The 21,619-nt window shown below is 37.1% G+C and overlaps 1 protein-coding gene across 1 annotated transcript in view; it reads left to right on the forward strand.

Moving 5' to 3' along the window:
- OXSR1 (oxidative stress responsive kinase 1) overlaps window positions 1-21,619 on the forward strand; it is an 89,235-nt gene that overhangs the window by 54,087 nt on the left and 13,529 nt on the right. The window contains exons 6-12 of the mRNA XM_081821383.1: window positions 1,486-1,595; window positions 4,542-4,643; window positions 6,238-6,371; window positions 10,960-11,008; window positions 11,869-11,934; window positions 13,985-14,107; window positions 20,104-20,139. Of these exons, the coding sequence (XP_081677509.1) occupies window positions 1,486-1,595; window positions 4,542-4,643; window positions 6,238-6,371; window positions 10,960-11,008; window positions 11,869-11,934; window positions 13,985-14,107; window positions 20,104-20,139 (620 nt within the window). The remainder of the gene's footprint in view (window positions 1-1,485; window positions 1,596-4,541; window positions 4,644-6,237; window positions 6,372-10,959; window positions 11,009-11,868; window positions 11,935-13,984; window positions 14,108-20,103; window positions 20,140-21,619) is intronic.

A 21,619-nucleotide genomic window follows, 5' to 3' on the forward strand; every position in this document is an offset into this window, starting at 1 on the left:
GAAAATACTAACTCAAGAAGAAATATGCATGTTCATTGCATTATTATTTACAATAGCAAAGAATATAATAGGACGGTATTGGGAAAATTGGACAGCCACATGCAAAAGAGAAGCAGGATCGGATCACTCTCTTACACCACAGATAAAAATTAACTCAAAATAGATTAAAGACTTAACTATAAGACCTGAAACCATAAAGCTCCTAGAAGGAAACGTAGATAGTAAGCTCATTGATACAGGTCTCAGAATGGATAGAAAAATTGTGGTGTATGCAAAAGTGGAATATCATTCAGTCATAACAAATAATGAAATCTTGCCATTTGTGACAGCATGGATAGACCTTGAGGGCTTTGTGTTATGTGTAATAAGACAGAGAAAGACAATACTGTATAATCTTTCTTATATATGGAATCTAATATACATATTAGACACTAAGCTCATAGATACAGAGAACAGATTGGTGGTTGCCAGAGACAGGGGTGGGGGATAGGAAAAATGGGTGAACTGGTTTTGTTTTTAGTTTAAATAAACTGAATTTTTTAGAATATGGCCTTAAGTAGACATTTCTCCAGAGAGGACATACAAATTGCTAATAAGCACATGAAAAGATGTTCAACATCACTAATCATTAGGGAAATGCAAATCAGAACTACAGTGAGATCCCACCTTGCATCCATCAGGCTGCTAACAAAAAATGCCGCAAAACTAGAAAATACAGAGGATGTGAAGAAATTGGAATCTTCGTTCACTGTTGGTGACAATATAAAATGGTACAGCTACTGTGGAAAATAGTATGACAGTTCCTCAAAGAATGAAAAACAAAACTACTGTGTAATCCAACAATTCCACTCCTGGGTATAGAATTCCAAAGAACTGAGAGGAAGGACTCATATTATGAGGACACCCATTTTCACAGCAGCATATTCTCCATGGCTAAAATGGGAAAGCAACCCAAGTTGTCCATTAACAGATGAAAGAATACACAAAATGTGGTATATACATACAACGGGATATTATTCAGCCTATAAAGGAAGGAAATTCTGTAATATGCTACAAAATGGATAAACATCGAGGACATTATGCTAAGTAAAATAACCCAGCTACAAAAAACAAACACTGTATGATTTTACTTATATATGAGGTCCTTAGAGTATTCAAAATCATAGAGGCAGGAAGTTAGAATGATGGTTGCCAGTGACTGGGGAGAAGGAGAATAAGGAGTTATTGTGTAATGGGCACAGATTTTTAGTATGGAAGGATGCTAATAGAATGGACTGGAGCAAGGAGGAAAAATCTGTTAAGATGGTGATGTGTGAGGGTGGAGAGTGGAATGAAGGACCTGTTAAGGTATGTCTTAATTTAGTCAAGAATTTCAAAGGAAAGAAGAGAAAATGTCATGTTGTTTGTATGTAGGACTATATTATTTTCCTGTCCACCTACGTTAGTTACTGTACTTCTAATACCTTGCTCTTATATCTATTTCAGACTTTGGGGTTAGTGCTTTTTTAGCAACTGGTGGTGATATTACCCGAAATAAAGTGAGAAAGACCTTTGTTGGAACTCCTTGCTGGATGGCACCTGAAGTTATGGAACAGGTATTTTGTCTTTCGTTTTTATTAAATGATTTACAGTTTTGTACAGAAGGGAACAGAAACAGAGTAGCGTTTGCTTTTGTTTGGTGTACAGGTTTCCCCCACTAATGGAAAGTAGTTTGTTCTGTGAAACCTTTTGTAAGCTGAAATGGCACAAAGCAAAGAAGCAATTACCACTAATTTATTTGTAAAAACTTCTTAGCATTTCCAGACCCAAAAAATAACCTCTTTTAGGCCTTTCTGATACCATAGAACACATCGTGCTGTTGGATACACAAACTAAGTTGAGATAAAATGTAGATGCTCACATAGTTCAAAGCTCTGGTGGCCTGAACTGAATGTGGTTCTCTGGGAAGGAGCTGAGCAGCACCAGTCTCGCCGCTTGGGCTGCGCGCTGCTTCCATAATGGCTGGCTGCAGAGCAAACGCTTTACGTTGTTTTCACTTGTTTTGTGAAAGCGAAAATCCTCTTCTGATTTCTTTCCACAGTGTAAACCTACAGTAGGTCTTTCATACAAGCCAAATGGCTTAATGGGAACTTTGAAAAAGTAGGGGGTTGTGTGCTAGGTTAGCTTTGGGAAATACGTTTCTGTTCTTTGGTTAAGACATAGGTCCACCCTTAACAACAGACCTCTAGATCTTTACAAATGATATGTGAAACTCAGGATTTATACCACATACAACCTAAGGAACAATATAATGAAGATTGGTTTAATAATAGTTTCCATGTTACAAATTAAATGACCTAATCTTTGTACATGTAGATTCACTGCTATGGTTCTTGAAGGACTAATTTTGCTCACAACCCCATTTCCCATTTGCTTTCAAACTACTCTAGTCAGATATTGCTCATCTAGTCATCTTACGGAAACTCTGCTAATTCTCAAATCAGTGCTCATTTCTTATTTCTTGCCTTACTTGTTTTCTTGTCACTTGAAACAGTTGATCATTTCCACCTTTACTTACATCCTTAGCTTCCCTAGTGGTTTCCTCATTCTTCCCCAACTGTCAGGTCAGGCTGTGTCTCTGACTTCTTTTCTGCCTTCCTTCTACTTCCCAGGACCTTGTTCTTGAGTTCTCTTACTAGTTAGTCTCATCTCCACTTCTCACCTGTTATATTTTCCTTTTAGTTTTTTGTGTTTTTTTTTAAATATTTTATTTATTTATTTTATTTTATTTTATTTTAAGTAGGCTCCACACCCACTGTGGGGCTTGAATTCAACAACCCTGAGATTGAGAGTTGCGTGCTCTACTGACTGAGCCAGCCAGGTGCTCCTAAAGACTTTTTTTAAGATTTTATTTATTTGAGAGAGAGAGAGCACGTGAGTCAGGGGAGGGGCAGAGGGGAAGGGAGAGGGACAAGCAAACGCCACACTGAGTGTAGAGCCCAGCGCAGGACTCGCTCTCATGACCCTGAGATCATGACCTGAGCTGAAATCAAGAGTGGGATGCTTAACTGAGCCACCCAGGTACCCCCTAAAGATTTTATTTTTAAGTAATATCTACATCCATTGTGGGGCTCAAACCCACAACCCTGAGATCAAGAATCATACGCTCTACTGACTGAGCCAGCCAGGCACCCCCCACCTATAATATTTTCTAAAGTATATCCATGCTAGTCTTAAGCCCCTAGATAGAAGTTTCAAGCTTCCTATAGATGTTTTACATAAATTTCTTTTAAGTATCTCAAAGTCAGTATGTAGAACTGAATTCACTTTTAACTCTGTCATAATGCCTGTGCTCACCCTGTTGGTGAGGGAAGCATTCCCACTCTAGGGTTATGCAGATGCTGAACACCTGACACTGGACTGCTGAGACTGACAGCAGTTTGTTAGTCACGTACACGCAGAGCTGCAGGGAGGAGGACGCTACATGTCACATGGGGCTGCACTCAGGAAGAGAGTCAATAAACAGTGGCTGTGGGAAACAGGCTTTGTAGTATCAAGAGAGTGAGGTGCCCCTTGGTTTCCTTGCGAGGGTGATTGACTCATTTGAATAATTCTGAGGGCTGGTGGGGAGCTGAAACCTGCTGCTCAAGGCTGAGCAGGAACTTTGCCTGGTCCAGTTGATAAGCAGGGTTGTTGGGGTAAGGGACCTTATCCTTCGAAGCAGACTGGGGAGGGGATCTTACACTTAGCTCATTAGAAGCCCACCTTCTTTTACCAGATGTCAAGGCAGCACATTATATGGAGCTTTAATTTCAGGTCCCAAATCACACATTTCACCCCCCCAACCTCTTCTCCTGGGTTGCTTAGGATATAAAATGAAAATATTTAATTTTATAATATGCTTATGACAGTATAAAAGGACAGAAACTTGGCCACGTGTTCAACAACTTTGAAAATATTCAGACCTCTTGTATCTAAGGTGATAAAACAAGACCATAACATAGAAAATTTGGAAAACCAAAGGCTTAGCACTACTACCTAACAATTTTGTTCTAGTTCTGTCCTTTTTCTAAAAAAAAAAAAGATTATATACTTTTGTAATAAGTATCAAAACTTGTGAAGAATTTTATATTCTTTTTTCTTCATATATGCTTTATGACAAGTGGTTTTCTATATTTTCATATAGAATTCATTTACATTGCTTTTAGTTGACTATATAACATTTCTTTTAAGTGAGTATTCCGTACTTAACAATTCCCCCATTGTTGGGGAATGTTCATTCAGATTGCTTTTTCTTTTTTCTTGTGTTACCAAGTATATTTAGCTTTTGCCTACTATAGATTACTTTATGAACACTTTCATGGTTCTTGATACATATTAGAAGCTGCTTTTTAAAAGTGCTTTTAGGGGTGCATGGCTGGCTCAGTCAGAAGAGCATGCTACACTTGATTTCAGGGTCATGGGTTCAAGCCCCTCATTGGGTATAGAGATTACTAAAAAAAAAAAATAAAGTGCTTTTAGGGTGTTAAAAGTAATCATGTACATCTTTATGTTCTTTACAGGTCCGAGGCTATGATTTCAAAGCTGACATCTGGAGTTTCGGGATCACAGCAATTGAACTGGCCACAGGGGCAGCTCCTTATCATAAGTATCCACCAATGAAGGTGAGATTCACAGTCAAAATACTACCCCAGCCCATGTCCCAGTTTCTTTTCAGAGCCTACTCCTAGGAAATAAATGGATTTGAAAATAATGAGTTTTTAGAACTGTGAATTAGGAAGCTATTTTAAGGCCAAAGGAATGGTTTATTTTTTAAAAGGAGGTGGGGCAGGAGATGAGGTTTATTTTTCATCCACTGCAGGCAACGAGTCCTATAATTAGGACTACACATGTTAGCCTATTTGCTCAGAATGAGAAATACCTCCATCCTTTAGTAATTCCATTTCAGTAAATATAAATTGAATCTGAAAAGCAAGTATTAATTCTGACTATAGCCCCCTTTTATATTCTTTAGTGTTAACTTTTTTTATAAAGTGGCGTGTGCTTTTATATAAAAAAGTCACACAGTATAGAAAAATCACCCCAAATCTCACTATATAACTATGACCTTCCTTATTAACACCTCTGTGCATCAAACTAGTATGTTGCCATGAAAGTCAAAGAAGGAAGAGATTTAGGATGGACAGAATAATCAAAATTGTCAGTTACTGCAGAGAAGGTGGGAGGAGTGAGAACTGAAAAAGGCTGCAGCTCTGTTAACTAGGCATCGTCAGTGCTTTCTCAGGAGTGGCTGAGGAGTTCTGGGAAGAGAATGCCAGATTACAAGGGGTCATGTTAAAACAGAGCCATGAATAGGTAAAATCAGCAAGATCACATTTTTAATTTTGCTATGGTTTTATTTATTTATTTATTTATTATTTAATTTAATTTATTTATTTATTATTTGATTGTATTTTATTTTAAAATTTTATTTTAAAATTTTAAAATTTGCTATGATTTTAATTTTTTTATAAAGTTTTTTTAAGGTAAGGACTCTTTATTAACATATAATGTATTATTTGTTTCAGGGGTATCTTTTTTTTTTTTAAGATTTTATTTATTTGTCAGAGCACAAGCAGGGGGAGCAGCAGGCAGAACGGGCAGAGGGAGAAGCAGGCTCCCTGCTGAGCAGGGAGCCCGATGTGGGGCTCGATGCTAGGACCCTTAACTGAGCCACCAAGGTGTCCCTGATTTTAATTTTTTTTTTAAACATTTTTTTTTTCTTTTTTTCTCAAAGATTTTATTCATTTGACAGACACAGCAAGAGAGGGAACACAAGCAGGGGGAGTGGGAGAAGGAGAAGCAGACTCCCCGCTGAGCAGGGAGCCCAATGCGGGGCTCGATCCCAGGACCCTGGGATCATGACCTGAACCGAAGGCAGACGCCTAAGACTGAGCCACCCAGGCGCCCCTGATTTTAATTTTTTTTAAAGGTAGTTTGGCAGTATAAGAATGGGGACAGAGGACATGAAGAAAGGGTTCTAACTAAAGGACATTCAGTGCTGATACAGCTGAACCCTTGCAGCCACTTTACCTGGGAAGCCAACTATCTGTAGGATATTATTTGTGTGGAAAACACCTAAATAACTCTGTGTTCCAAATAACTGGTCTAGAGTGAACTGCTTATGTATTGGAGGTTGTCTGTATTGAAGAATTTTGGCTACAATACTTAACTTTACTGAGTCATCAAAAGTTTCTATTATATGGAAAATTCTTCCAGGTTTTAATGCTGACACTACAGAATGATCCTCCTTCTTTGGAAACTGGTGTTCAAGATAAAGAAATGCTGAAAAAATATGGAAAATCGTTTAGGAAAATGATTTCATTGTGCCTTCAAAAGGATCCAGAAAAAAGGTAAAATATGAGATAAAGCTTATGTTTTTCTTCATCTAATATTGTAAACCATTGTGGGAAGTCTAAGTATCACATACATACATTTATGTGCAGGAAACTATTTGCGCATACTCAAATATATTTATTTAAATATAAACTTTAGAAAAAATATACAGAGACTATTACACTAGGTAGGAAATGAATGAATGACTTTCTCCCTTTTTAGTATATAGTGTATTCTAAATAGTTCAGCTATTTCCTGGTTAATTTTTTATAATTTTGTATTTTGTGAATTCTGTGTTAATAAAATACCATGTTAGTGGGACGGCTTGTTTTCAAATGTATTTAAAAGTCATAAGCAAACAAATATCTTGATGCTGTTTACAATTTCAATAACAAAAGAAATACACAGCAAATGTTATATCTGATGCCGAATAATCATATGTATTTCCTTATTGGAAAGATATTTTAATGAGTGGACCAAAAATGCAAAGCGCTTATTTATTAACACTAGACAGATTAGAAGGCAAGTAAGTGAATAAACATGATCATCTAATGTCTAATGTCTGTATCTTTATGAATTGAACAGAATTAAGTGATGTTGGAAGTCATTGAGTACAACCTTTTATCTTTGAGGTCAACCAGCTACCTAGTCGTTGAGGTGGGACTTGAATCCAAAACTTCTGATTCCTTACCTAGGGTTCTGTTTCCACTGTATCTCATTTTTCTGTTTCACATATGTATTCCACTCAGTGTTTTAGCACTAAGAGTTTTTAAATTTTGATATCTCTAATGATCAACAAAAGTAAAAGATTTTAATTGGTATCCTTAGTCATGTCTTTAGTATATTTCATGGAGCTTCAGAATTTACTGTTGGAAATACTGGAAAGGGTAAGAAAAACAGGTAGCAAAGTTCAAATCTCTGCTATTAGAACTTTTTTTCTGTTTCTGAATAAATTGGTATAAAAGATAGGGAATAGTTTTGCTTCTGCTTAGTTAATTGACTAAAATAACAAATTTTTTTGTTACAAATACCCAGACATGCTGAATAAATTTATCAGACTTAAAAAACCAAATCCAGAGATGAGCTTGCAATAAGGGGAGATCCTCAGGTGGTAGAAATAATGAGGATGACCTAAATTAGAGAAGAAATATCATGAACTAATCCTGTGTCTACTCTCAGTGGGACACTGTTCATTCTAATAACATACTCGGTTAGATTTCTAATTTCCATGTGGGGACTGGAAATGAGATACTGGGCCCAGCCACCGGGGATTCTGAACTGTGATCTCTGCTTATGGGTAGGACCTTTACAAGTCTGCCTTCTGAGTAAAAGGACAGACCAGAAAACAAAATATGGTCCATCATCACAAAGATACAACAGAATTCTTCCTGAATAATCCACTTCTCTGACCTGGACATTCTGTAAGGTAACAGTCTGAATTTATACAACTCATATTATCCAGGAACCCACAGGATTAGAGAATAAAAACAGTATTGCCAAGCCAGTTTTATTTCTGGCAGAAGCAATTAGAAAACTGTATACCGTTCGAATTGTTCCAAACTCTGGATCCATGAGATTCCTGCAAATAATGCCCCACTGAAGAGATCAGAAGCTGAAAATATAAAACACATAGCAAAATACTACACAGCAGACTAGAGTCAGCAGACACAGCAAGCAGAAGGATTAGTGCTCCGAGAACTTTGGAAAATGCAAAGACTCCTGAAAGGACTATAAAATAAATATATTTAAAATAATTAAAATCCTAATGGAGGAAATCAAAACCATAAGAAGAGAATATGACTATGACTAAGAAAACAAAACAAATGGAACTACTAGAAATGAAAAATACAGTAACTAAAATTTAAAACTTAACAGATTCCCTTGAGTATAGGCTAGACTTAGTGTCTTGCTTCTGATAAACAGAATATGAAAAAGGAATTAAATGATGTTGCTGTTTTGCAGCTTTAGAGTGGAGAAACCTGGTGGACACCTCCTTCACAAGTGATCCAGGTTAACATTAGCAATAATAAGACATACTTATTATTACATACTCCCGGATATGATACAAGGTAAAGGGCATATTACTTCTGAGGTATTCCTACCCCCAAGTCTTTAACTTCAGTCTGTAATGAGAAAACATCAGACAAAGCCAAATTGAGGAATATGCTATAAACTCCCTGACCAGCACTCTTTCAAGAGTGAGGAAAGGGATGACTGAGAAAGTGGTACAGATTGGAGGAGATTAAGGAGACATGAAGACTAAAAGCAACATGATCCTGGATTAGATCCTGGAGCAGAGAAAGGATGTTAATGCAAAAACTGGGGAAACCTGAATAAAGTCTATAGTTTATAATGTACCAATATTAATATTTTAAAGTCTGTAGCAATGTTAATATTTTTAGTTAATTTCTTGATAATTATACCATGGTTATGTAAAATGTTAACATTGGGGGAAGCCGGTGACAGGTATGTGGGAACTCTGTACTATCTTTGCATCTCTTCTGTAAGCCTAAAATTATTTCAAAAGAAAAAGAAGCTGTAGAATATCTTATTTCCAGTTTGTAAACCAAAATTATACTTTGTTTAGAACATTTCTAAGTTAAAAAGGAAACAACTTCAGTGGATTGGTTAAACAGAACAACCAATAAAACAAGAAAGAGATAATAATTTATTGACTACTAATCAAGTTACCGGGTACTTTTGTAAACACAACATATTATCATCTCATTTAATTTTTACAGTAATTGTATGAGGATGGTGCTATTATTTTCTCTGTTTTACAAATGAAGAAACTGAATCACAGAGTGGTTAAGTAACATTGCCCAAAGTCACACAGTTAATAAATGTTGGAGCTAGAATTCCAACCCATACAGTTTGACTATGGACTTTCTACTCTTACTTAATCACAGTACACTATACTGAGGAAATTGCTCAGAATGCAGCACAGAAAGATTTTTTAAAAATGGAAATATAAAAGGAAGATGAATATTTGGGGGTTAGAATGGGAAGGTTCAGAGTGTGTGTGTGTGTGTGTGTGCACATGCACGTGTACATACACATATACATGTGTATGTATATATAGATTTTCCATGAGAGATTAGAGAGAATGGGAGAAGCAATATTCAAAGAAATAATGGCTGAGAATTTTCTGGAATTGATGAAATACCTATATCCTCAGATTAAAGAACCATCCCCCCACCCCCCAATTCCAAGTAGTATTTCCCATTCCCCATTTGTACACAAATCGCGAAACTGCTGGATTCAAAGGCAAAGAGAATCTGTGAAATGTGACTAAGGGGGCAGATTACCTACTGTGGAATAGCAGATAGACTGACAGCCACTTCCCTAATAATAACAGTTGAGGCCAGAATATACTGGAACAGTGCTGAGACAAAATAACTATTAACGCAGAATTCCTGATCTAGTCAAACTATTATTCAAGAATAAGCATGAAGTTAAGATTTTTTTCAGACAAAAATTGAGTTTCCAGTCACTTTTATCACTTAAAGAACTCCTAGAAATTGTACTCTAGAAAGAAGGAAATGAACCCAGAAGAAAAGGATGAATCATAAGAAGCAATGTTGTGCAAACTGTTGAACATAGTGAAATCTTGACTGAATGAGAAAATAGGAAGGATGTCTACTTTTCAGTTTGCATAGCACTTTCACCTCTCTTCTCTTAATCTGTACAGTAATCCTCTGAGGCCCTGATTCTCAAGCATGAATCACCTGGGGAGTTTTAAAAACTACTGATGTGGGTTTGCCCCCACAGATTCTGCTTTAATTGGTATGGGGTACAGCCTCGGCGTTGGGATTTGTTTTGAAAGTCCCGCTGTTATAATGCACAGTAATGTTTAAGAACCACTGCCTTTAGGGGCTTGACAGGTAATACAGAACCTTAGAGAAGAGATTTGCTTAGGGTTACATGGTAGGTGTGTGGTGTAATCAGGTCCAGTCTTTTAAGTGTAGTATGGTTTCTTTATTCTCATACTATTTAAAAGTTTGTATGATTCACAGTGATGATGCCTTTATTCAAACAAAGACTGTACAGTTGAGTTAAAAACTGAGTGTAGATTCAATTTGGGGAATGTATACATTACTTTTAGAATCTTAGGGTTTTTAAAGGAAATTGTTAGATCTGTTTTTAAGAATATGTAGTTTTCTAAGTTGAAGGCTGGCAGGCAGGCATATGTCAAGAGGCACAGGACTTGATTTGGTCCCATTTCCTGTTTGTGAGGTTAAATGTATTTTTATGCCTTGTTAAAGTAGATACTGTCTACTCTTCTTGGGAAATGATATTCTTAGGACAATAATAGCAGATATATTGGAAGCCACTAAGAAGTCCTAATTCTAAAAGAAACATTTCACTAATGAATTTTGCAAAGGACCTGTAATATTATCAGGACATTTCTATTTGAGTTTACTTCTCTACTCAGTGTCTTGTACCAAGTTAGTTTATCCTGCTTTTTGCTTTTTAGCCCGTTAAGGAAAGTGGAGAACACTGAAATTTTATCTTGCTGCTCAAGAAATTCTTTTCTCATTTTTGAAGATGGAAGCCCACAATTACACTTGAATTAACTATTAAAACGTTCTTTTCTGGTTTTAGACCAACAGCAGCAGAACTGTTAAGGCACAAATTTTTCCAAAAAGCAAAGGTAGGAAATTCTTACTTTTGATTTTATGTGTTCATGTGATCCTCCTCAGTTGCCTAAATTAGATTTACTGCTCAGAAGTTGCTTTATCTTGGGGCGCCTGGGTGGCTCAGTCGTTAAGCGTCTGCCTTTGGCTCAGGTCATGATCACAGGGTCCTGGGATCGAGCCCCGCACCGGGCTCCCTGCTCCGCGGGGAGCCTGCTTCTCCCTCTCCCACTCCCCCTGCTTGTGTTCCCTCTCTCGCTGTGTCTCTCTCTGTCAAATAAATAAATAAAATCTTTAAAAAAAAAAAAAAAGTTGCTTTATCTTAAGATGATAATGTTTGGAAAAGTGATGGTTGATCAAATAATTGCTGGGGGCAATATCTGTACAACCTTTGGTAATTAAGACACATGCTTTAGAATTAGTAAATGTATTTTTCATATAAATTAAGTATCAGGTTAAATTTATGACAGGAACAATGAATATTAGATTTTGCCATTAGTAATATAATCTGTGAAAATACTCAACTCTCATTTCAGGGTTTACTACTGAGTTAGTAAACATCTCATTTCCCAAAGAGAACAGATAAGTGGGATGTTACTGTAGTTAGAAATGTGGGACCATGATCCCAAAGGACATATGGTAAAGCAAACTTCTCATAGATAATGGTTCGTACAGTACACTAAAGCTTTGTCTCAATTTGTGAAACTGTGGTAGTAATGTACTAAAGGAGCTTTAGAATTAAAAAAAAAAAAAAAGCTTTCCTCAAACTTCTTTATAAAACCGTTACTATATCACATTTTAATTGTAGTGAATATTTCTGTCAGTTTCTTTGGTTCAGTAAATACTTGTAAGAAGAAAACTTATTTTTCCTCTCCAGAATAAAGAATTTCTTCAAGAAAAAATACTGCAGAGAGCACCAACTATTTCTGAAAGAGCTAAGAAGGTAAATGGAGATTTTACTCTGGTTTCCTAGGAAATTGATTATATTTACTTCTGCATTTTGAAAGTATAGGTTAAGTAATGCTTTGTTAATGGTTGTAAGTATTACTCATTTTTTCCAACCCTTTCTTTAGTATTCTTTGATATATTCATTCAGTAAATATTATTAGTCTACAGTATGTCTAGGTGTGCTATCTACTAGAATGAAAAGGTATATTACACAATTGATTAATTCTAGACTCTGTTAAATCACTGTTTGTAGCTACCAGAGTGAGTTGTGAAGTTTGGCCCTTTCTTTACACAGAAAACAATGAAGACCCATTAGGATGACTGTAATAAAAAAGACAGTAGCAAGGGTGATAAAGATTTAGGGAAGTTGGAACCTTCACACACTAATGATGAAAATGTGAAATGGTGCAGCCACTTTAGAAAGTAGTCTGGCAATTTCTGAAAAGACTAAACAAAGCTGCCTTAGGACCCAGCAATTCCACTCGTAGGCACACTGGGAGAATTGAGCACATGTACACACAAAGCTATGTACATGAATGTTCCCAGCAGCATTATTCATAATAACTAAAAAGTGGAAACAGCCTGATTATCCATCTATGGGTGAACGGATATATAAAATGTCATGTGTCCGTAAGATAGAATATTATTCAGCAATAAAAAGAAATGAAGTACTGATACATGTCATAACGTGGATGAACCTTTAAAACATTATGCTAATTGTGGAAGCTGGTTACAAAAGATCACATATTATATGATTCTGTTTATGTGAAATGTCCAGAATAGGCAAATGTGTAGAGACAGAAAGTAGATTCGAGGTTGCCCAGGACTGGGATTATACAGAAATGGGCAATGACTACTAATGGGTCTGGGATGTTTTTTTGCCATGTGGAGGAGTGATGAATGTGATCTAGATTTAATTATGGAGATGGTTTCACAACTTGGAATATACTAAAAATAATTGAATTGTATATCTTAAATGGGTCAATTATATGGTATATGAATTATATATTAATAAAGCTGTTACTTAAAAAAAGGAGCATTTAGACACACCACCATGAACAAAAAGCTCTTGGAAATGGAAAACATTATAGAAGAAATGAAAATAGTTAATATACAAGTTGTATGGTAAGGCTTAGAAAATTTCCCAGAAAATAGAACCCAGAAGGCCAAGAGATAGATAACAGGAGAAAAAAGACAACAGCATTAGAGGATCATTTGAGAAGGTTCAATCCTTGAGTAAAGAGTTCCAGAAAAGCAGAATGGAGAAAAATAGAAGAAAGAGAATCACTGAAGAAATAATTCAAGAAAAATTTCCAAACAGATAGTCACGACTTTCCAGATTGAAAAAGCCCAGGTATGTAGCAGAATAAATGGAAATAGATCAGCACTAAGCCACATTGCTAGAATACTAGAGGCAAAAAGAAGATCCTATAGCTTCCAGAGAAGGGGGAAAGATCATGGACAGGATTGGAAATCGTAATGACATCGGTAGCTTCCCTGTAAGCCAGGTCACAGCAAAGCCGTTGCGTACAGCTTTATGAAAGAAAATGATTTCTACTAACCCGGACTTTTTTTTTTTTTTATGCCAGACAAACTGTAAGTGAAGTGTGAGGATGGAATCAAGAAAGTTGAGAAATGCATGGCTTTAATTAGTGTGCCATGCTAATAAGGAGGAAGTGCTTAAACTGAGAAAGAAGAAGTCATGTGGCAGGTCATAGAGGGAGATGAAGCAGATCAGAAGGCTCAGGAAGAGTCTTCCTCTAGAAGGTGATCCTGAGGAGTACCTAATACACATGAATGTGGTGAGAAGAGATTTACACAGCTGGGAGACAATTAATATGATTTGGACTGTGACTTCACATAGGAAGGATTTGGATGGTGTTTGGGCCCAAGAGCATAGAAGTATAGGGAAAGTCAGTGATTGGAGTAAAGACAGGTAGTGGAGCACAGAGAGCAAGTGAGGGGTGCAAGATATATATAGTATATATAGTATATATAGTAAATGTCAAACACTACCATAATCCACATCTCTTTCTAATGTGCAGGTTCGGAGAGTACCAGGTTCCAGTGGCCGCCTTCATAAGACAGAAGATGGTGGCTGGGAGTGGAGTGATGATGAATTTGATGAAGAAAGTGAGGAAGGGAAAGCAGCAATTTCACAACTCAGGGTAAGTCTTGCTAAACTCTTTGCTTAAGATAGAGCGCTATCTTTTTGTCTGAAGCCTCTGAGATAATACTATATTCTCTGGTTCTGTTCAGCTTAACCAGCTAAAATATAAAAAATACAAGTGTTAGTGACAGAATTTCCTTGAACAAGTTATTAACAGTAGGAGCCCATTTAATCCTACATGGAAAAGTGGACTGACACATCTGTTTGAACACGATATTTAGGGTATATAAAAATAGCCAAAGTCTAGAGATATAAACTGTGTCTGAGATGAGAATACACTGGATAGGATTGATGACTGATTAGACATTGCAGAAGAAGAGATCACTGAACTCAAAAGCCTAACTATCAAAACTTTGTCCCTGAAGTCTGCTAACCTTCTACCTGAAGAGGAACAGTGTACCTTTCTTTAGTTGCTATATCCTGGATGGGGTGTGTGTGTGTTTGTGTGTGTTTGCTAGAAGCAGTGAAGACAAAGCTCTTGTTTTGTTTTCCCATTCACTGTTTCCTAAAGTTAATGCCTCAAGTTGATTGTTAGGACTCATTCCCAGGAATAGAAATGTGTATGGGAAATATTAATGTTTGAAGTTCATCACAGCCTTGACTGCCTAAAACCTTTTTGTGGTATTAGTGGTGGGTAGGTGGTATGTCTCTGCCTGCTTGTAAGATCTGCTCTGCCATAGCACTTATGACTTTGCTGATCAACACTGAATATTTATTGATCTTGTCAGATGAAGTCTTTGAGTCTAGTCTTTTTGCAGAGCTAAAAGTAAAGCTTTACTTTTTAAAGACCTTGCCAGTAAAAATTGGCAAAAACTTACTACATTCTAACCTTGGAAAGTTATTCAAAAAATAACAAATATAAACATTTGTTTATATATGATTGTGACTTTATTAAAATGTAAGACAGGTTTCTTTTCTCCTTGCTTTTTCATTTGATTCCTCCTTAAATTGGTATTGTTTTGTAATGTTACATTAAAATGATCAGAGGAAGCCAGAGGTACATGAATCTTGTAGTTCTAGCTTTCTATGAGAGAGATTTTCATAGGAATTTTTCCTCTGACCAACAAATTACAGTGTTTCAATGTCTGATTATTACCCCCTAGCTATCTGCAAGAGAAATTTATTTAAAATTTTGTATTTCTGGGGGTGCCTGGGTGGCTCAGTCGTTAAGCGTCTGCCTTCAGCTCAGGTCATGATCCCAGGGTCCTGGGATCGAGCCCTGCATCGGGCTCCCTGCTCACAGGGAGCCTGCTTCTCCCTCTCCTCCCCACTTGTGCTTTCTCTCGCTATCCCTCCCTCTCTCTCTCTCTCAAATAAATAAAAAATCTTTAGGGGCGCCTGGGTGGCTCAGTCGTTAAGCGTCTGCCTTTGGCTCAGGTCATGATCCCAGGGTCCTGGGATCAAGCCCTGCATGGGGCTTCCTGCTCGGTGGGGAGCCTCCTTCTTCCTCTCCCACTCCCCCTGCTTGTGTTCCCTCTCTCACTGTGTCTCTCTCTGTCAAATAAATAAATAAAATCTTTAAGGAAAAAAAAAAACTTTAAAAAAATAAAAAATTTGTAGTTCTGAAATACTTATAATAGCTTTTTTATAACCTAAGACACTGATATGTAAATAGCATAGAAAATTATAGAATTTGTTCTCAGAATAAGTAACTTTTTGTATTTCTCTTGTTATTGTTTTTTTTTTTTTTCAAGATTTTCTTTCTTCATTTGACAGAGAGAGACACAGCGAGAGAGGGAACACAAGCAGGGGGAGTGGGAGACGGAGAAGCAGGCTTCCCGGCGAGCAGGGAGCCCGATGCGGGGCTCGATCCCAGGACCCTGGGATCATGACCTGAGCTGAAGGCAGACGCGTAACAACTGACCCACCCAGGCACCCCTCTCTTGTTATTCTTATAACCATTTTCGAAGACATGAATTCTTTAGTAAAAGGAAAATCTTTTAAAACTAAATTGAATTACATTGAAAATACCATGATCATGTGTGGGCTGCAAGTGTGGATCAAGGGTGGGCTGCAAGGATGGTTCAGTATTAGGAAATCGTATAATATTAATAGGCCTAAAGATAGATGAAAAAACTTTGACAAAATCTAATAGGCCTAATGAGAAGACAAATCATATTCTTATTTTCATACGTTCTGAAAAAGCTTTGACAAAATTCAGCACATGTTCATAATAAAGACTCTATGTAGATCCAAATTTCCATCTTTACATCATTTTCTTTCTCCTGAAGAACTTCCCTTAACATTTTTGTGCTGTAGATCTGCTGGTGATGTTTTCTTTGAGGTTTTTTTGTCTGAAAATGTCTCTATTTCACTTTTGTTTTGAAAAGGTCTGTTTGCTAGGTATAGACTTTTAGATTGATAGGCTTTTTCTTTCAGTATTTTAAAGATGTTGTTTCACTGTAATTCTTGTATTGTTTCTGTTGAGAAATCTGCTGGTATCCTTGCCTTGTTCTTTTATAAGTTATATGTCTTTTTACTCTGGCTGCTTTTAAGATTTTTTTTCTTTTTGAATGATGTTGAGCAATTTGATTATGATATGCCTGGATTTGTTTGTTTGCTTGTTAGTTTTCATGTTTCTTGTGCTTGGGGTTTATTGAGCTTGCATCTGTGGGTTTATAGGTTTTTATCAAGTTTGGAAATTTTTCAGTTAATATATTTTCAAATACTTTTTTCTGCCCTTCATTACCTTGGAGACTCCAGTAACATGTATAGTAGGCTGCTTAAAATTGTCAGCTCACTGATTTTCTTTTCATTTTTTAAAAATTCTCTTTTTACTCAGTCTCATTTTGCACAGTTTCTGTTGCTGGCTTTCAAGTTCATTCATCTTTTCTTCTGCAATGCCTAATTGCTGCTAATCCCATTCAATCTATTTTATATCACAGACATTAAATATTTTAGAAGTTTGAGTTTGTGTTTGTTCATTTTTATACCTTCATGTCTCTACTTTTTGAAGATAATGTGAGATGTAATAACTATAGTATAGTTATAATAACTATTTTAATGTCCTTCTCTGCTCATTCTAACACTTGTGTCAGTTCTGGAGCAGTTTTGTTTGATTGATTATTCCCTTCATTATAGCTTGAAGAGTGTTTTCCTGAGTTGAGGAAATAGGGCTTAGAGTCCAGGGAGACCAAGGCAGATGAAATCGATAAGGTAGAGTACCAGGGAGGAGAGAGCTATACAGAGAGAGAAACGTAGAAGTCTACAGAGCTTCCTTTTTGAGTGTTCAGCAGAATACTCTTCAAGAAGTACGTGTGAGAAAACCACCTGAGACTGGATAACAGCACCCAGCATTCACAGAGAGCCAGGAATAGTGCCTCTTTCCACCAGCCAGAGTGGAGAAGCCTGTAATTCACAAGGCATTGGGTAGAGTTCAGAAAGGTCTAAGTAGTGGGGAGCATATGGCCCTAGACTGAGCACTGCTCCAGATCGAACTAACAACTCATAAAGCAAGATCCAAAAGGATTAAACCATTTCCAAGTAACTTTACTGTATTCCAGAACAAAGCTCGAGCATTTGGCATCCAATCAAAGGTTACCAGGTATGCAGAGAGTCAGGAAAACAGTAACAGTGAGCATACTTAATGTCCAGATCTTGGTCTTTAATGTCATTCTCTACTAAAAGAATGAGGGCTCCTGGGAGAAATGGCTGATTCTGGGGCTTACACAGGGAAAATACAAGGTGAATCTGGAATATCCTCTTTTGTCGAAAAGTTTTTTATTAAAAAAGAAAGTCATAATTTGATAACACAAGGGCCAGGTTGAATGAGCTCCTACTGACCAAATTAGAGTTTGGTCATTAAGTGCAATAATAAACTGTAAACCATTTTATTTTATTTTATTTTATTTTATTTATTTATTTATTTTAAAGATTTTACTTATTTATTTGACAGAGACACAGCGGGAGAGGGAACACAAGCAGGGGGAGTGGGAGAGGGAGAAGCAGGCTTCCCGTGGAGCAGGGAGCCCGATGCGGGGCTCGATCCCAGGGCCCTGGGATCATGACCTGACCCGAAGGCAGACGCGTAACAACTGAGCCACCCAGGCGCCCCTGTAAACCATTTTAAAAATAGAAATCCATAGGGCGCCTGGGTGGCTCAGTTGGTTAAGCGACTGCCTTCAGCTTGAGTCATGATCCTGGCGTCACGGGATCGAGTCCCGCATCGGGCTCCCTGCTCAGCGGGGAGTCTGCTTCTCCCTCTGACCCTCCCCCCTCTCATGCTCTCTCTCTCTCAAATAAATAAATAAAATCTTTTAAAAAATAAAAATAGAAATCCATGAGTCCGTGCCAATAATGAATAGGTGGATAAATAAGTGGGGGGTGGCTAGTTCTTCATTACAGGAAATTGCCAGTGCTGACTGGTAAATGTGGAGGAGTATTGGAGGGGAAAATCATCATTTTATAGCCATGATAAAGCAGTCAATAAAGATTAGGTCAGACAAGGATCATTAGCAGTTGCTAAGTATAGGGGAAATTTTTGATGAGCAGGATGTTTACAGAGTCTTGAAGTGCTTCTTCAAGATTGCCTATTAGTTGCAAAGGGAAAAATAATTACTGCATACTGGAGAACTTGGAAAATGCCTTGACTAGATCATTAAAATTCACATTATTGTGAAATTTACTGAAGTTGATAACTTTAGGAGTGTGAGGTTATGTTAAGAGAATATCCCTGTTCTTAAGAAATACACAGTGACTGTTCAGTGGTAAACAGCTAGGATATATGCAACTTATTCTCAGATGGTACAGGAACAATGTGACTGGTTAAATAGATATATTTAAAAAGAGAGAAAGTGGGGCGCCTGCGTGGCTCAGTTGGTTGGGCAGCTGCCTTCGGCTTAGGTCATGATCCTGGAGTCCCTGGATCGAGTCCCGCATCGGGCTCCCTGCTCGGCGGGGAATCTGCTTCTCCCTCTGACCCTCCCCCTTCTCATGTGCTCTCTCTCTCTCTCTCAAATAAACAAATAGAATCTTTAAAAAATAAAAATAAAAAAAATAAAAAGAGAGAAAGTGAACATCTTAAATAGGAAAGCAGATAAGGAAAGAAGGTTAATGATTCTCATTCTAACAACTTTTCTATAAAAGTTTGAAATTATTTCCAAATATTAGGTTTTTTTAAAAAGCTTTTGGTTTGGCCATATACTTGCTGTGATATATTAGCTATCACCTGAACCCTAATTCTCCTTAATAAAGTGATGATGAAAATTCACGAAAACCTAAGCTGGATAATCTGACCTTTTAAGTAGTCTAAATTTATGCTTGGTAGAATTGACCATAAATTGATATTTATTTAGAGATCGGGTAAGGGTTTTGTGGGGTTTTTTTTTTTTTTTTTTTTTTGTATTCTCCAGTTGCCTGTATCCAGAATCACTGCTGTTATGATTTACTAAATAAATTTAGCTTAGATGTTCATATGGCAGATTACAACTGGTTTTTCAGTTTTGGCTCAAGAGTTTTCTCCATTAAAGCCCATAACCTGAATTACTCTGCTTCGAAGATGTGTTGGATAATTAGCTTGAAGGCTTACATTTGGCCTGGGATATTACATATATAATATGTTCATGATTACACTGGGTGTTATACACAGTTGATGAATTATTGAACTCTACATCTGAGCTAATGATGGCTATCATTATGTTGGCTAATTGAATTTAAATAAAAAAAATATGTTCATGATTAGTAGAAAGAATTGTACTTTGAAGAATGTGACCTCCTACTGCCTGAGAATTCCCATTATGTCTGCTTATAAACCTCAAGTTGTAAACTCTTAAAATACCATAGGACATTGATGTATTAAAGGTTACCTAGACAAAGAATACAATAGTATCATGATATTTTCTTTTTCCAGAAAACTTTCACTAGAGTTACCAGTGACTTAACTTATGGATCAGAATGACATGGAGTTTACTTGCATTTCAACATTCTGTGCAGTTTGGAACTGACTACAAGTAACCTAAGTTTTGAGTTAATAAGCCTTTTTTGTATTTCTTTTAGTCTCCCCGAGTGAAAGAATCATTATCAAATTCTGAGGTAAGTAGTTGTGGATTAAAAACCAATCATTTTGTTTTGGTTTGGTTTTAATGTTAAGCACATTTTTTTATATGGGCCTAAGTGGGAATGAGAATTTATAGCAATCAGATTTCATCAAAGGTATGAATTCTGAGTTTAAATGGACTTCTGCAGTAAATTGGTGCCATTGCACTCATTTTAAAAGTTGACCTAATGGCTTAGCAAGTTGTTTGTTCCTTGCTTGCCTGACTTTATGAATTACTTTTCTGGCTTGGGTAGCTTGAAGTGGAAAGTAGTCTTTTTGCATTAATCTGTCCAGGAATTTGTCATATGCTACTTTTTCTTTTTGGTTTTTTTTTCCCCTTATTGTCTTCTCTTGTCATGTAGATTTTCTTGTTTATGTTATTGCCTCATGGTGATAGGGAATCCTACTAAACCGAGTCCTGTTAGGCTGGCCTGCCTTATGCTCATTTCTTGAAGATAACAATTATTTCAGGAGATACATTCTGTCATACATTCTTCCTTCTGGCAGCTTGCATTCCAAGCTCAGTATTTGGTTTAATGATACACGTCTTGCCCCCGTAAATCAGTTTGTTTTTGCCACTGTGCTTAAAAGTACCTGTTTTTCTACTTGATTTGTGTGGATAGCATACAATTTTTGCACACCATCATGTATAGGATTTGTGTACATAGCATTGTATTATTTAAGACTGAAAATAAATATTGTACTTCAGCATATTTACAGGCCAGTATCTGACAACTTATATTAGAACTGCGGTTCACTAAGATTTCTGGCTCCTCTTCTTGCTACATGGTAGAATTGCGTCTCCCTACCCCTTGAAGTTACTCATAGTCATGGCAGTTGCTTGGGGCAATGAAATGCGGGCAGAAAGAAGAGCCCTTCTGTTGTTCCCTGGGTCCCCTGGCTCTTGCCACCACAGCCTGTATCCCTGAATGAGGATGATACCAAACAGCCTCTGCTGGCCAGAGATAGACATGAAGGTGTGCAAGAAATAACTTTTTGTCTTGTAATCTTCTGAGAATTTAAGATTATTTCTTACTCTAGCTTTATCTTGACTTTTAGTTTCTCCACAGTTGAGTGGAGAGGGCATTTTATAGATTATCCAGAATTGTTTTTGTGTTCTTCTCCTTGTCCCTTTGCCTCAGTAGCATCCCCACATGGACTCTCAGGCTCTTATACTCATACTCCTGTGCTCATTACTTTGTTGTTGTGTTTGAAATCCGTGGTGAAATACAGGTAACATAAAAGTTACCCTTCACACTATTGTGCAGCCATCACCACCATCCATCTCCAGATGAACAGTCACCCCATGTTTTCCTCCCCCCAGCCCCTGGCAGCCACCATTCTACTATCTCTGAATCGTACTACTCTCTATATACCTCATGTAAGTGGAATCCACAGTATTTGTCCTTTGTGACTGGCTCATCTCACCCAGCATAATGCCCTCTGGGTTCATCCATGTAATGTGTGTCAGAATTT

Source organism: Leptonychotes weddellii, chromosome 1 (assembly GCF_054177405.1).
Source record: "Leptonychotes weddellii isolate Sample4059 chromosome 1, ASM5417740v2, whole genome shotgun sequence".
In the NCBI taxonomy this organism is placed as follows: Eukaryota; Metazoa; Chordata; class Mammalia; order Carnivora; family Phocidae; genus Leptonychotes; species Leptonychotes weddellii.